This window comes from Mesoplodon bidens (assembly GCF_964165515.1).
Source record: "Mesoplodon bidens genome assembly, chromosome: 4".
Taxonomy (NCBI): Eukaryota; Metazoa; Chordata; class Mammalia; order Artiodactyla; family Ziphiidae; genus Mesoplodon; species Mesoplodon bidens.
In genome coordinates, this window is record NC_138160.1 from 96,578,666 (window position 1) to 96,596,170 (window position 17,505).

At 40.3% G+C, this 17,505-nt stretch overlaps 1 protein-coding gene across 1 annotated transcript in view; it reads left to right on the forward strand.

Moving 5' to 3' along the window:
* LVRN (laeverin) overlaps positions 1 to 17,505 on the forward strand; it is a gene marked incomplete at its 5' end in the record, with an annotated part of 77,369 nt that overhangs the window by 11,933 nt on the left and 47,931 nt on the right. Inside the window, 2 exons of the mRNA XM_081232047.1 lie at positions 14,143 to 14,285; positions 16,003 to 16,142. Of these exons, the coding sequence (XP_081088173.1) occupies positions 14,143 to 14,285; positions 16,003 to 16,142 (283 nt within the window). The remainder of the gene's footprint in view (positions 1 to 14,142; positions 14,286 to 16,002; positions 16,143 to 17,505) is intronic.

Sequence of the window (17,505 nt, forward strand, 5' to 3'; positions counted from 1 at the left end):
CACAAAAACAGAAATATAGATCAACAGAACAGGATACAAAGCCCAGAGATAAATCCACATATATATGGTCACCTGATCTTTGATAAAGGAGGCAAGAATATACAATGGAGAAAAGACAGTCTCTTCAATAAGTGGTGCTGGAAAAACTGGACAGCTACATGTAAAAGAATGAAATTAGAAAACTTCCTAAAACCACACACAAAAATAAACTCAAAATGGATTAAACACCTAAATGTAAGGCCAGACACTATCAAACTCTTAGAGGAAAACATAGGCAGAACACTCTATGACATAAATCACAGCAAGATCCTTTTTGACCCACCTCCTAGATAAGTGGAAATAAAAACAAAAATAAACAAATGGGACCTAATGAAACTTAAAAGTTTTTTGCACAGCAAAGGAAACCACAAGCAAGATGAAAAGATGGCCCTCAGAATGTGAGAAAACATTTGTAAACAAAGCAACTGACAAAGGATTAATCTCCAAAATATACAAGCTGCTCATGCAGCTCAATATCAGAAAAATAAACAACCCAATCCAAAAATGGGCAGAAGATCTAAATAAACATTTCTCCAAAGAAGAGTTACAGATTGCCAACAAACACATGAAAGGATGCTCAACATCACTAATCATCAGAGAAATGTAAATCAAAACTCCAATGAGGGATCACCTCACACCAGTCAGAATGGCCATCATCAAAAAATCTACAAACAATAAATGCTGGAGAGGGTGTGGAGAAAAGGGAAACTTCTTGCACTGTTAGTGGGAATGTAAATTGATATAGCCACTATGGAGAACAGTATGGAGGTTCCTTAAAAAACTAAAAATAGAACTACCATATGACCCAGCAATCCCACTACATATCCCCTGAGAAAACCATAGTTCAAAAAGAGACATGTACCACAATGTTCATTGCAGCACTCTTTACAATAGCCAGGACATGGAAACAACCTAAGTGTCCATCGACAGATGAATGGATAAAGAATATGTGACACATATATACAATGGAATATTACTCAACCATAAGAAGAAACAAAATTGAGTTATTTGTAGTGAGGTGGATGGACCTAGAGTCTGTCATACAGAGTGAAATAAGTCAGAAAGAGAAAAACAAATACCGTATGCTAACATGTATATATGGAATCTTAAAAAAATAAATCGTTCTGATGAGCCTAGGGGCAGGACAGGAATAAAGACGCAGATGTAGAGAATGGACTTGAGGACATGGGGAGGGGGGAAGGGTAAGCTGGGATGAAGTGAAAGAGTAGCATTAATATATATACACTATGAAATGTAAAACAGATAGCTAGTGGGAAGCATCAGCATAGCACAAGGTGATCAGCTCCATGCTTTGTGACCACCTAGAGGAGTGGGAGAGGGAGGGTGGGAGGGAGATGCAAGAGGGAGGGGATATGGGGATATATGTATACATATAGCTGATTCACTTTGTTATATAGCAGAAAGTAACTCACCATTGTAAATCAATTATACTCCAATAAAGTTGTTAAAAAAAAAATGACAGTACTAGAGCCACCTCTTCTTCTTATTGGTGTAAGTCGATCAAGAGGGTTTAGACTGTGTTAAAAAAACAAAATTCAACTGAGTACATGTATTCAGTGATGCATAAGTCAGGCAGCATCCCATCTAGCAAATAGAAAGGTGCTCCCAGGAGCTGTACAAAATGAAAGACTTTTATAGGCAGAAGGGGGCAGGACAAGGAAGTCATACTAGCAAAGACTGATTGTTCAGGGCAAGGTCACCTTTCTTTAGGGGTGACTGTGATCTATCAGACATATAACCTTACTAGTGCTGACTAGGTAATTCCAGGTTGAGTGGGTTAAGATTCCATTCCTGGGAGAAGGGGAAACTGTAATTAAGTATCAAGTCTCGGTTTGGTGATGTGGGGCGTAGTACCAATGACTCCATTTTGGGCCTGTTGTCTTGTTTTTAACAAATGAGATCTTTTAAGTTCACTGTGAAGAAAATGTCTTCCCTTTGTTTGAAAAGTCTGAAGGTCAAATCTACATTAGAAATGGCAATACTTGCTTAACCTGCTCATAGCACTTTTGAGAGAATGTGCCCTACACAGGCCACACTCTATACCAGTGATCTTCTCTCCATATTCCTGTTCCAGCTTTCTTATGATTACTATTTACATGATGTATCTTTCTCTAAACTTTTACTTTTAGTCTATATGTGTCTTGATAATAAAAGTGGATTTCTTATTGAAACATAGTGTTAGGTCTTACAGTCTGACAATCTCTGCCCTTTAATTGGGGTGTTTAGACTACTTACATTTGATGTAGTTATTGAGTTGATTGGATTCAAATCTACCATCTTGCTATTTGCTCTCTATTGTCTAAACTGTTTTTTATTTTATTTTTCTCTTCTTTTGGATTGAGTAGTTTTTAATATTCCCTTTAATATTAACTTGGCTAACTAGCTATGTCTTTTTGTATGTGGTGATGTGAGAAGTAGAGCAGGAGGATTGCTCTAGGGTTTATAATATGTGTCCCAACTTATCACAGACTACATTCAAATGGAACTATACCCACTTTACATATAATATATAAATCTTAGAAGCACATGTTTCTGTTTTCCCCCTCCTATCCTTTGTGCTACAGCTGCTACACATCTTACTTTTACATAGGTTATTAACCCTACCATATACTGTTATTGTTTTTCCTTTAAACAATTAATTACTTTAAGATAAATTTTTACAAGAGAAAAAATTTTTATTTACTTACATATATACCATCTCCAGGGCTCTTTATTCCTTTGTGTACATCTAAGTTTCCATGTTATATTATTTTACTTTCACCTGAAAGACTTTAACATTTCTTCAAGTTCAGGTCTACTGGTGATAAATTCTCTCAGTTTTTGTCTGTCTGAAAATTTTTATTTTTCCTTCATTTTTGAAAGATATTTTTGCTCAGGATAGAATTCTAGATTAGTGTCTTTTTTTTAATTTCAGCAGTTTAAGGATGTTATTTCATTGACTTATGGCTTGAATAATTTCTGAAGAGAAGTCTAGGGATTTTAATTTTTGTTCCTCTGTATGAGATTTGCTCTTCTGTGATAATCATATGATTTTTCTTTTTTAATTTCTTACTATGGCAAATTATACTGATTGACTTCTAATATTAAACTAAGTTTGCATTGCCATGATAAATCCCACTTGGTCTTGATGTATTATCCTTTTATATTTTGTTGCATTCAATTCACTAAAATTTTGTTTATAATTTTTGCATCTATGTTCATGAGACATATAGACTTGTGGCTTTTTGTTTTGGTTTGCTTTTTATCTTGAAATGTCTTTGTCTGGTTTTGGTATCAGTAACACTGGCTTCAAATAATAAATTTGGAGGTATTCCTTCTTTAATTTTCTGGAAATATTTATGTATTTTCCTTAATGCTTAAGGAAGCCTTAAATGCTTGGTTGAGTTTCTTCCTTAAATGCTTGGTTGAGTTTCACCAATGAAACCACCTGGGCTTGGAGCTTCTTTGTGAGATGGTTTTTAACTACAAAATAAGCTTCCTTAATAGATATAGGACTATTCAGGTTATCTATTTCTTTATGAGTGAGCTTTGGTAGTTTAAGTCTTTCAAGGAATTTGTCCATTTAATCAAAGTTGCCAAATTTATAAGTATAAAGTTGTTCAAAATATTCTTTTCTTCTTATTATTTTAATATCTGTAGAATCTGTAGTGATGTCACCTCTTTCTTTCCTGATATTGGTCATTTGTGTCTTCTCTCTTTGGGGAGCTGGAGCCCTGGTTCTGTTACCACCCCTGTTACTACTAGTTGTCTAACCAGTTGCATAAACTCCCAGGGCTTCAGCTTTTCCATCTGTAAATTAAGAGAGTGGAGCTCTGTAAAGTCTCTTCCACTTCTGATAGTCAATAAGTTTGATCTGTCTGTCTAGAGATTTGTCTACTTTATCAATCTTCTTGTAGAACCAGTTTTTTATTTCATACATTTCCTCTATTGTGTTTCTGTTTTATATTTCAATACTTCATGCATTAATCTTTATTATTTCCTTTCTTTTTGCTTTGGGCTTCCTTTCCTTTTCTTATTCTGTTTTCTTAAGGTGGGTGCAAGGTCATTGATTTAAGATCTTTTTTCTCCTCCAATATAGACATTTAATGCTATAAATTTTCCACTAACTACTGCTTTAGTGACATGCCACAGATGATGTTATGTTGCTTTTTCATTTTCATTCAGTTGAAAATACTTTCTAATTTCCCTTTTGATTTCTTCTTTGACTCATGGGTTACTTAGAACTGTTCTATTTTGTTTCCAAATATTTGTGCATTTTCTCATTTTTTTAATTGAACCCCTGATATTTTAAATTTTATGTTGCTGAGTGCTGCATTTTGTTATATTGCTTTAACGAATGATGGCCTTTTTTTGAATAGGCACATAAATTACTTGATGATCCTTTTGATCCTCATTTGATCTCTTGAGGCTTGTGTTTAAGCACTTTGAGAGTGGATCTAAAGTCACCTTTACTCTAGGGCTAGTTTAGTTCACTACGCAGGCATTACCCTTCTGGTCTCTGTTGAAAAATCCAAATATTCTGGAGATGTCTATACTCTGATTTGTGGGAGCTTGAACAACTCCTAGCACTATGTGAGCTCTGGGAATTGTTCAGCTTTCCCTTCCCTGGTAGCTATTCTTTCCCTGACAGATTTTCTTTGCTTGACCTTCTGAAGTGCAGATTACTATTTGACCAAAGACTCGAGGGGGATTCTATGCAGATTTCTGGATGTCTTTCTCTGCATACCTACTCCTCCCTTATAGTCTACCCTGCATTTCTAGCTATCTAGGTCTCCCTGAGCATCCATCTCTGCCTTCTCAACTTAGTGAGACAATTGAACTCTGTTTCAGTTCTCTTTCCCTGTGCTGCAGTTTAGAAATCACTTCCAGATAGAAAGACAAGGTGATTGTAGAGTTCAACTTCTTGTTTCTCTTCTCTTGGGAATCACAGTCCTGTGCATCCTGTTATCCAATGTCTGAAAACAGTTGTTTCATATATTTCATCAGGTTTTTTAGTTGTTTTCAGCAGAAGGCTAATTCTAGCCTTTGCTGCTTCCTTATGCTGGAAATAGAAGTCTTATCATCTCTTGGTAATGCTATTAATTATGAAGTTAATCCTCAGTCATCTTCATGATATCTTACTTTAATTTAGTATTTGTGACATTATACACTTCAAGCAGGCAGAGCATGGAAAAGACCCTGGGCTTGGGAGCTGGAGCCCTGGTTCTGGTACCATCCCTACCACTTACTAGTTATCAAATCAGTTGCATAAATTTCCTGGGTGTCAGCTTCCCTATCTGTAAACTAAGATGGTGGAACTCTCCAAGGTCTCTTTGAATTTTGAAATTCTGTGAAAGAGAGAATGTATGAGAGAGCAGACAACAGAAGCAAGAAGAACTACAGTCCTTCAGCCTGTGGAATGAAAACCACATTCACAGAAAGATAGACAAAATGAAAAGGCAGAGGGCTGTGTACCAGATGAAGAAACAAGATAAGACCCCAGAAAATCAATTAAATGAAGTGGAGATAGGCAACCTTCCAGAAAAAGAATTCAGAGTAATGATAGTGAAGATGATCCAGGACCTTGGAAAAAGAATAGAGGCAAAGATCGAGAAGATGCAAGAAATGTTTAACAAAGACCTAAAGAATTAAAGAACAAACACCTAGAAGAATTAAAGAACAAACAAACAGAGATGAACAATACAATAACTGAAATGAAAAATACACTAGAAGGAATCAATAGCAGAATAACTGAGGCAGAAGAACAGATAAGTGACCTGGAAGACAGAATGGTGGAATTCACTACCATGGAACAGAATAAAGAAAAAAGAATGAAAAGAAATGAAGACAGCCTAAGAGACCTCTGGGACAATATTAAACGTAACAACATTCACATTATAGGGGTCCCAGAAGGAGAAGAGAGAAAAGACACAAGAAAATATTTGAAGAAATTATAGTCGAAAACTTCTCTAACATGGGAAAGGAAACAGCCACCCAAGTCGAGGAAAGGCAGAGAGTCCCAGGCAAGATAAACCCAAGGAGAAACACACTGAGACACATAGTAATCAAATTGACAAAAATTAAAGATGAAGAAAAATTATTAAAAGCAACAGGGAAGGGCCTCCCTGGTGGCGCAGTGGTTGAGAGTCCGCCTGCGGATGCAGGGGATACGGGTTCGTGCCCCGGTCTGGGAGGATCCCATATGCAGCGGAGCGGCTGGGCCCGTGAGCCATGGCCGCTGGGCCTGCGCGTCCGGAGCCTGTGCTCCACAACGGGAGAGGCCACAACAGTGAGAGGCCCGCATACCGCAAAAAGAAAAGAAAAAAAAAAAAAGCAACAGGGAAAAATAACAACAAATAACATACAAGGGAACTCCCATAAGGTTAACAGCTGATTCCTCAGCAAAAACTTTACAAGCCAGACGGGACTGGCATGATACATTTAAGGATGTATGTCCACTCATAAGGATGTCCACTCTAGCCACTCTTATTCTACATAGTTATGGAAGTCCTAGCCACAGCAATCAGAGAAGAAAAAGAAATAAAAGGAATCCAAATTGGAAAAGAAGAAGTAAAACTGGCACTGTTTGCTGATGACATGATACTATATAGAGAGAATCCTAAAGATGCCACCAGAAAACTACTAGAGCTTATCAATGAATTTGGTAAAGTTTCAGGATACAGAATTAATGCACAGAAATCTCTTGCATTCCTATACACTAACAGTGAAGGATCCGAAAGAGAAATTAAGGAAACAATCCCATTCACCATTGCAACAAAAAGAGTAAAATACCTAGGAATAAACCTACCTAAGGAGGTAAAAGACCTGTACTCAGAAAACTATAAGACACTGATGAAAGAAATCAAAGATGATACAAACAGATGGAGAGATATACCATGTTCTTGAATTGGAAGAATCAATATTGTGAAAATGACTATACTACCCAAAGCAATCTACAGATTCAATGCAATCCCTATCAAATTACCAGTGGCATTTTTTTACAGAACTAGAACAAAAAGTCTTAAATTTTGGGCTTCCCTGGTGGCGCAGTGGTTGGGAGTCCACCTGCCGATGCAGGGGATGTGTGTTCGTGCCCCGGTCCGGGAAGATCCCACATGCTGCGGAGCGGCTGGGCTTGTGAGCCATGGCCGCTGAGCCTGTGCGTCCGGAGCCTGTGCTCCAAAATGGGAGAGGCCACAACAGTGAAAGGCCCGCGTACCGAAAAAAAAAAAAAAAGTCTTAAATTTTGTATGGAGACACAAAAGGCCCCGTATAGCAAAAGAAATCTTCAGGGGAAGAAAACGGAGCTGGAGAAATCACACTCCCTGACTTCAGACTATACTACAAAGCTACAGTCATCAAGACAATATGGTACTGGCACCGAAACAGAAATATAAATCAATGGAATAGGATAGAAAGCCCAGAGATAAACCCATGCATCTATGGTCAACTAATCTATGACAAAGGAGGCAAGGATATACAATAGAGAAAAGACAGTCTCTTCAATAAGTGGTGCTGGGAAAACTGGACAGCCACATGTAAAAGAATGAAATTAGACACTTCCTAACACCACACACAAAAATAAACTCAAAATGGATTAAAGACCTAAATATAAGCCTGGACACTATAAAACTCTTAGAGTAAAACATAGGCAGAACACTCTTTGACATAAATCACAGCAAGATCTTTTCTGACCCACCTCCTAGAGTGATGGAAATAAAAACGAAAATAAACAAATGGGACCTAATGAAACTTAAAAGCTTTTGCACAGCAAAGGAAACCATAAACAAGATGAAAAGATAACTCTCAGAATGGGAGAGAATATTTGCAAATGAAGCAACTGACAAAGGATTAGTCTCCAAAATGTACAAGCACCTCATGCAGCTCAATATCAAAAAAACAAACAACCCAACCCAAAAATGGACAGAAGACCTAAATAGACATTTCTCCAAAGAAGACATACAGATGGCCAAGAGGCACATGAAAAGCTGCTCAACATCACTAATTATTAGAGAAATGCAAATGAAAACTACAATGAGGTATCACCTCACACCAGTTAGAATGGGCATCATCAGAATATTTACAAACAACAAATGCTGGAGAGGGTATGGAGAAAAGGGAACCCTCTTTCACTGTTGGTGGGAATGTAAGCTGATACAGCCACTATGGAGAACAGTATGGACATTCCTTAAAAAACTAAAAATAGAATTACCATATGATTGAGCAATCCCACTACTGGGCATATACCCAGAGAAAACCATAATTCAAAAAGACACATGTTGGGCTTCCCTGGTGGCGCAGTGGTTGAGAGTCCGCCTGCCGATGCAGGGGACACGGGTTCGTGCCCCGGTCTGGGAAGATCCCACATGCCGCGGAGCGGTTGGGCCCGTGAGCCATGGCCGATGGGCCTGCGCGTCCGGAGCCTGTGCTCCGCAGCGGGAGAGGCCACAACAGTGAGAGGCCCGCATACAGAAAAAAAAAAAAAAAAAAAAAGACACATGCACCCCAATGTTCATTGCAGCACAATTTACAATAGCCAGGTCATGGAAGCAACCTAAATGCCCATCGACAGATGAATGGATAAAGAAGAAGTGGTACATATATACAATGGAATATTACTCAGCCATAAAAAGGAGCAAAATTGGGTCATTTGCAGAGACGTGGATGGACCTAGAGACTGTCATACAGAGTGAAGTAAGTCAGAAAGAGAAAAACAAATATTGTATATTAACGCGTATATGTGGAATCTAGAAAAATGATGCAGATGAACCAGTTTGCAAGGCAGAAATAGAGACACAGATGTAGAGAACAAACGTATGGACACCAAGGGGGGAAAGTGGGGGGGGATGAATTGGGAGAGTGGGATTGACATATATACACTCACATGTATAAAACAGATAAGTAATTAGAACCTGCTGTGTAAAAACATAATTAAATTAAAATAAAATAAAAATCAACTGAAATTTAAGGAAAAAAAGAGAGGGCGAATGTATGAATCCTATTCTTGTTCAGTATCCTTTAGGAATACTTGCATTTCTGATCACTCCATTTCCTTTTTAAAAGATAAGAAAAAATATGGTAGTATTTAGAGAAATGAAAATAGAAAAATCAAGAGGTGGGAGTGGCTTGTTAGTGTCAAATGCCTGAAGAAAATTAAGATCTTTATTTGGGACAAATTAAGGTGAAAACAGCATGATCAAGGTCAATCATTTTGTGCAGGTGTCCAAGGAATGAACAGTGAATTGAAAAAGACTCCCTTCCAATTGCTGTTTATGCAGGAAATCTGGCATAGTCCTCAGGGTATGACACACAAGAGAGAAATTTGAGTAATATTAGGAAAGAATTTAGAAGTCTCAAAACAAGGTCAGTGAACTCAAGTGCCAAGCACATGATATTGCTGGTGTCACAGAGAAAAGAGGTCAGTTCGTTACCTTATAGAGCCGTTGAACCCACACATTTTATGTGGCTGAGCAGTTTTCTCTAGGAGATGGTTTGCTCATCAGAGGTTTAGATCCTGTATCTTTTGAAAACAAGTATAACTAGCATACTGAAATACCACACCTCATAATTCAGTAAAAATGCAATCATTTTTCTCCCACTGTCCTTTTACAATTTAGTCTCTGAGATAATAGCTCTTGCTCCTGCATGAATACTCTAGCAACCCATAATTTCCTGCTAATTCTTAGGTAATAGATGATCTATGGTCACTAAGTTACAAACATTATCCAGATGCAAAAAACTTAGGAAATCCAGTCCTGGGTGATACTCAAAACTTTGAACTTAAGTTGCTGTTAAATCTCCCTTTTTCTCTCTCCAACCTCACTTCTCCAAGCTTGGGCTGATTTCAGGATAGAAGCCTGCAGTGACATAGAGGGTAGTGGTCCTTCCATCTCTCTGCCTCCTATTTCTAGTCCTCCCCTTCCATCTTGAGCTGTTATTTAAACCCTACCAGGTCCAGTGGGACTAGTGGAGACAGGGAGAGGCAACACACAGGGCAGCTCTTATTTGAACCAGTACTCTCATCGCTTGGTCTCACTTTGGTCTAGCAGATGCCTTTTTCCCTTGAGATGTCATTTTCCTGGACTCCTCAGAGCTTTCTCACTGTTTCTCTTTCTCCTACAATTCTCTTGTCCCTGAAGGATGCTTCTCTTATTTCTCTGTTCTGATTGTCACTTGTGACCTTCCTCGGCCCCTAGACACACAGTAGTGCATCTCCAAGCTCCTCCGGGTGGCTCTATTGGACAGAATCTAAAATTCTGTCTCAGGGCCCATGGCTTTTCCAAGGAACACTCATACATCTCTTGCCTGGGACTGATGTGGGTCCCAAGGCAGCAGCACTCTCCTGGTTCTGGCTCCAAAACAGTCAATATAGATTCCCACCTGATAGGAGTTTGACTCCAGCCAGTGTCAATTTCAGCTTTCTCAGGAGTGAATTGGGTACCAGCCTCTAAGTCTCTCAGCCTTAGGAAACACTTCCACTGCTCTCTGAGGGATTTTCTCCCCCTGTCTCAGGTTTAGAGGGTTGCACCTCCTCCCAACTCCCTGAGTGCAGGAGGACATGGCAACATAATGTCCCTCCCCACCAAGGAATCTTTCCTCTGATCTCTTTTATCTATGTTCTCTGACCCTTCTTCTATGTCCTCGATGTAGCTGAGAAACCCAAGAGTGGCTTGAAGGTTCTTGAGGCCATTTACTTTCAAAATCTTCATAACATGGTTTGGCACCTTTTTTTGGAATTTTACGTCTATTATGTTTTGTCGTCTGGTGGAAATTTCAGTTTTAAGATCGTATTACTCAAGTAATAAACAAACATGATTCACGGGCCAATCCAGTGGTGTAACATCTGTCTTTACTAAACATTTTGATATCTGAGTGTTGTTACTGTGTTAAAAAAAATCAGGGGAGACAACTCTCCAAAGAGTCTTATTTAATCCTTGACCAGCTATGTTATTTAGCACTTCTTAACTAGAGCTGTAGGCGTATGGAGTTCATAAAATAATTTGGAATGAAATACTGTACTGAATGAATATTTTTTATGTGGTAGTAGATGGATCCCCAAGGGCATCACGTGTCTTGCCTGCTAAGACCTTTTCCAGCACAAGAAAGTGGTGAGCCCACCATTCTCTGGCTGTGCAAGAGGGCAGGAAAGTGGCTTTGCAATAGTGAACCACTAGGAGACAAATTCTCCCAAATTAACTCCCTCACCAGCTGACCACTCTAAACCCAGACTTCATAGGCATCATAATAACATGTTTCTGTGAGGTTTGAAGGGAGGAAGGATATCCTTACAGGGTTGCTTGAGTCCAAAGCAGAGAGAGAAGGGAAATAAATATCAGCCTTTGGTCCAGATGTGGCATAACCAGATTGTGTGTGCTGCCGGCTGGCCCTGACCTTTGGAGTTAAGATTGAGAGTCAGAAAGGCTGTGTGTTGTAGGGATTTTTCCCTTTTTGTTTGCTTGTATAACGCCAGGGAGGGAAATAGTTGAGTAAAATCCAAGCATTTCTTTTATTTCACTTCTCTGGAGACCTTAATCATGGAATTGGAAGGACTTGCTTGATGCTTCATTTGTTAAAGCAGTGACTCCCTAAGCTGGTGTCTCCTCGCCTTTTTAAACCTGCACCTTTGGTGAGCATGAAAGTTTCCCACCTCCTTGAAGAGGCTGATTTTCTCCCTCCTCCCCACCTTGCCACCTCCTTGAGATTCACATGCTTTGGTGAGTTATGGCAGCAGAGATGTCATCAAGCTATACTTTCTATAGTTTCCATTACAAAAACAATAGGCATGTGTTGGCTTTCCAAATATATAAGCATGTATTATATAGTTGAATGCACTTTTTCACTTTACATTGCACTTTTCATGCTAACAGATCACCATTTGTACAAAGTGTCCCTGCGATTTCAGAAGGCTCACAGATCTGCTGAAGGCCAGGTATGAAAACTCCCAAGGGGACTATTTCTCTTCATCCTAGATGACTCAGTCATGGCCACCTCAAGGGCTCTTTCCTCCATCCTGTTGGAGTCTTTATCTCTGTTGGAATCAGTTTTAGAGCTCTAAGTGGACTTAGAGATCATCTAGTCCCATCCTGCATTTTATAGAAACGGATGTCCAAAGAGTTTAAGCAACTTTCCCAAAGTTACACCACTATGCTTACACTGCAGATCCTGAGCAGCTACTCAGGTTGCTGAATTCCCTGCTCATCTTTCTTTTTACTGTATTGTCAATTGCTTGAATCTTCTGTACTTTATCCCATCCCTTTAAAAGTTATCAACCAATACTACAAAACAAACAAATGCCAATGTGGCAAACTCTGCAAAATACTTCATGTTCTTCTGTATATACTAACATCAAGCTTCCTTTACTTTATAGTGCCTCCACGGCTGAGAAAATACTTATTTGCCATGAACCCATATTTTAGCCAAGTATTTTAAATGATACAGAAGAAAAAATACATAACCCCTAATTTCTCATAATTTAAAATTAATTGGGGAGACAAATGTGGTTCATATTCAGCTTGTGGCCACCTGTGATCTCTGGAAACTTTTTTTTTGTTACAATGTTGTGTTTAATTTCTGCTGTACAACAAAGTGATGGAACCTTTTTAAATGCATTTGTAATTTCCAACCCTCCACCCTTACTCTGTAACTTATTCTTCCTTGAATTCTTCTGTAGTTCATCTATATCAAGAATAATCTGTGAGATTGGAAGGAATATAGGCGAATTCACAGGTCATTTATTGCTAAATGTAGTTACTAATAGTATAAAAGCTCATCCAGCGATGAAACATAGCTAGTGTCATTTTTTTCTTGATGGGGAAACAGGCTCAGCAAGACTACGTGACTAGTTCACGGTTGCTCAGCTAGCGGTAGATGGAGCAGAGTCTTGCAGCCAAAGTGGCTGCTTGTCAGAGCCCACAAGCCCCCTTTTTGCCAAGAAAGCAAGAGTAGAATAAAGTGGGCAAAAGCAAATAAAGCAAAATAGGCTTGTCACAGTGAGGTTATGAGCACATCAAACTAGCTGACTGTGAAAAGCTTTTGAACATGCCTCCTGTTCTGTGTGCTCTTCCTAAAGCTGTGTGAAGTTTTATGTGAGCAGGGCCCTTATCGTGGTGGAGAAGGGATTTACAGAGGTGAATAATGGATAGACAGTGCTCTCAAGATATCTGTGTTGAATTCTCCTTTTATTTATCTAAGGACTGGGCCTGAGCTGGGGTAAATGCATGAGAAACATTAAGTCTCAGCACCTTTGGAGAAAAAAAGGAATTTATCATACACAATTGTCATCTAAAAGCAGTTCCCAGGTCACAGAGTCTTGGAAAATGGGATAATGAGACTGCAGATTTCTTTGGAGGAGAAAGTTGTTTGATAGGACCCATGCTCTTGTCAGAATCATGCAGTGTTTACAGAGGATGAACCTGGAAACCTTCTTGTTTGCTCAGGGTACTCTTGTCCCTAAGCTTTTCCCTATAAATCACCAGTGCATTGTGGGCTTGTGTCACCTTTTGTATTTTTCCTTGGAGATGGAGGAAGGAGCAGTAGGGATTCGATAAATCCATCCATATGTAAATGAAAATTGTTTTGTTCAGTTGGGATGTGTCCATATTGTTTAGCCCCAAGGATATGCAAAATAAAACTTTTTAAAGTTTTCAACCAGGAAAAAGAGGAACATGTGAGAAAAAGATAAAAAACGTACATTCTTCTTTTGACTTGCACTTTGATGGGGGATGAAAGCAATAGCCCATCCCCAAAGAAGTAATCCTAGTTTTAAAAAATCCTTGGTTCTCAAAAGCCTGGCATTGCATGTTCGTTATATTTGTTCCTATTTTGTTTGTAAATGGTTTTAAAGGCATATGATATAATGAAGTAAATGTTATTTTGCAGTTGAAAATTAAAGAGTTCTTTTGTATTTTAGGTCTTACAGGAATTCTCAGGGACAGTGAGAACTGGAGTGTGTATGTATTATGGGGAGGGCAGTGAGGAAGATGAGGGGAAAACATTACAGCTCCTTCCTGAAGATAATTATAAGCCATAATCCCTCAATATATATATATTTTTGCTTCCTCTGGTTTGAAATAAAAATAGATTTTTCCCCAAAATGTATTTCAGGGCCCTCTTAGCATCTCAGATGGAACCAACCTTTGCCAGGAATGTTTTCCCTTGTTTTGATGAGCCAGCTCTGAAGGCAACTTTTAATATTACAGTTATCCATCATCCAAGTTACGTGGCCCTTTCCAACATGCCAAAGCTAGGTAAGTAATGTTTCCTATCGTTGTATATGTATACAGGTACATATATGTATATGTGTATATATATAAACATAATATATAATTATATATACACATATACATATGTATATATAATGTTATATATTATATAATTATATAGTATGTTTAATTACATATTTATATATTTGTATTTATATGTTTTTATATGAATTATATATGTGTATATATATATATATATATATATATATATATATTTTTTTTTTTTTTGCTGTACGCGGGCCTCTCACTGCTGTGGCCTCTCCCGTTGCGGAGCACAGGCTCCGGACACACAGGCCCCGCGGCCATGGCTCGCGGGCCCAGCCGCTCCACGGCATGTGGGATCTTCCGGGATAGGGGCACGAACCCGTGTCCCCTGCATCGGCAGGCGGACTCTCAACCACTGCGCCACCAGGGAAGCCCCGTGTATATATATTTAACTCTGTAATAGATTTTATATCAGTAGATTTTCTAGTCAATGTGTTGAGAGTGTGTTATGATTGTAGTATATTATAACCAGGGAGGGCAGTCACATGGGATATGCATCAGCACCCACATCTTGGTGATGGTAAATCCCGATTCTTTTTGTATTAGGAACTGAGGACACTACACTGATCTCATACATTGGCAACCTGTCTGCCCATTAATTTGGGCTTCAACTATTGATCATTAGTGATAACAAGCTAGTGAACTTGGTCTGAATCTGGTACATAGATGTGGGTTTTGTTTTGTTTTGGTTTTTGGTTTTGTTTTTTGGTTTTGTTTTTGGCTCACAGTAGTTTTTTCTTTTGATTGAATTGGCATCCAATTTCTCTCTCTTTTTTTTTTGGTATGCGGACCTCTCACTGTTGTGGCCTCTCCCGTTGTGGAGCACAGGCTCCGGACACGCAGGCTCAGCAGCCATGGCTCAGGGGCCCAGCCACTCCATGGCATGTGGGATCTTCCCGGACCGGGGCACGAACCCGTGTCCCTGGCATCGGCAGGCGGACTCTCAACCACTGCGCCACCAGGGAAGCCCCCAATTTCTTTTAATTCAGAGATTCCTCATAAAAATAAAAATTCTTACTTTTATTTTGAAACTCAGAACATCTAACAACACTGGCCCTGCACTTCCAATGTGCCAGTGATAGTTGCCGCTGAGAAGGGGCTACCTCCTTCAGGCCAAGCCCATGCCCCTGCCTGCCGTGGTCCCCACCACTCCCTGTTAGTGTACACCAGCCCGTTCACATCAAGTACCTGGCCCTCACAGGCGTTTGAGTTTGTGATTTCAGGTTTAAAACCCACAGTGTGACTCCACTGAGGACCTGCCCGAAACCTGAGAATGGCAGAATTGTACCTTGTTGACCTACTATGGGCCTGGGAAACTCTAGATTAAGTGCTGAGAGAGATGGGCTGGACTAGGAAACAGTCATGGATGGGAAAGAGAGGAGGTAGCTCATGGGCCTAGTTTACAGTGCCCATAGATTTGCCCTCCATCCAGACCATGTCATTCAAGGTGCTAATTCAGGACTGAGATACTGTCCTTAGGCCTTCCTAATATGGTTTTGATAGCTTGGGGGTAGACAAGTCCAAACTGCTGCACTCTGGGGAGGAGTTGGGAAGAACCAGCTGAGTGACAGTTGACTTGACAAATTATTTCAAAGGTAGATAATTGTGCTTATTATTGCTTATTTACAGTGATTTGGACTAAAATCAATTTCTCTAGGTCAGTCTGAGAAAGAAGACATGAATGGAAGCAAGTGGACTGTTACTACCTTTCACACCACGCCCCACATGCCCACTTATCTAGCCGCCTTTGCCATCTGTGACTACGAGCATGTCAGCAGGACTGAAAGGGGCAAGGAGGTGAGTGACGGAGACCCTCCAGGTCAGGGGACATTTGTACCAGCCGCAGACTGCTCAGGCACTCCTGCATCAGGGGCTACGCCTACAGACCCCACTGTCCCCTCCTGGTTCTCCCTCCGATCTCCCCCAAGCCCCGTTACCACTCTCAGCGCGGAGTTGCAGAATGCGATGCAACGGTTCCCACCGCGGTTCTGCGGACGGGTTTCTATGGAAAGGCTGCTCATTAAGCCCACTCGAGGCAGGTTCTGAGCCCCCCCACTTCCCGGGCTTTCGCTGCCTTTCAGAGTACAGGTGAGGACAGGGAAAGCGGGCACACTAGCATCTGGAAGCTCAGGTTTATCTGTTGTTGACTTCGCCTACATGCTACTGCAGCCTTGAAGCCAGGGTGCTGCCCAAAATGTCTAGCAGCCACTATGACACAGACACCAAACAACCCAAACTGACACCAGCTGGGACAGCTGCTCTGGCTGAAATGCTGCAGGCAGGTTAAGCATCATCCCTATCAAGGAGCAGGTCCGCTGGGTTCCTCACCTCCGGGGCATGAACACTTCCCTAGAGTCGTGTAAATAGGTGCTCTGTCCTGAAACACCCAGTTTTTCACCCAATTATACTCTCTTTACATAATAATCCTTTAGAGAAATATCAAGGTTATTGTAGCAGTACTTTATAGACTGGTTCACTCCCTACGCTAGAGTGTGGAGGTAAGTAGGGCCAGTGCCTTAGGCCCAGTTCTTCCTAGTCAGATGGACTTCACCGGGCTGAGGAGAGTCAGGCCCTACAGCAGGCGGAGGCTCTCTCCTGGGCCCATGAACTTCCAGGTTTGTGCCATTGACTTGTGGAGGCAAGGAAGCTGTGGATGAGCCAAGTCTGTCACCAGGGGGAGAATGGTTCAAAGCCCCTCCTCCTAAGGATGAATTCATAATACCGTGTTAGATGCAAACAACAGCTCGTTTTCCTCAGCTGTTGGATCCAGCCTGATTTCCCTTATTGAATAATCATGGGTAGATGCTTCGTATTCACAGATATAACATGAGCCAAGTCAGATGTTCATGGCATATATTGATAAATCTACTCAGGCGTGATGTGGAAGCCCATGGTTTGTACCTAGCATGAAGGAGTGGGCCTGGAGCTCACGAGTGACCCAAGGTGACTGCCAGCATCCTCATCTCCAGTGGCTTGTTGCTCTCAATGCTGCTGCCCAGTGAATAATTCTTATAAAGTATCATACCTGTTTCTTCATGAAAGATCACCCTGGAAAGAAAGCCAGCTGCCACAGAAAGCAAAGAGGAAATGGAACATGCCTAAGAAAGTCATGGTCTTAGCCAGAAACTTGAAATTTGGGATGAGTTTATCAGTGGAATGT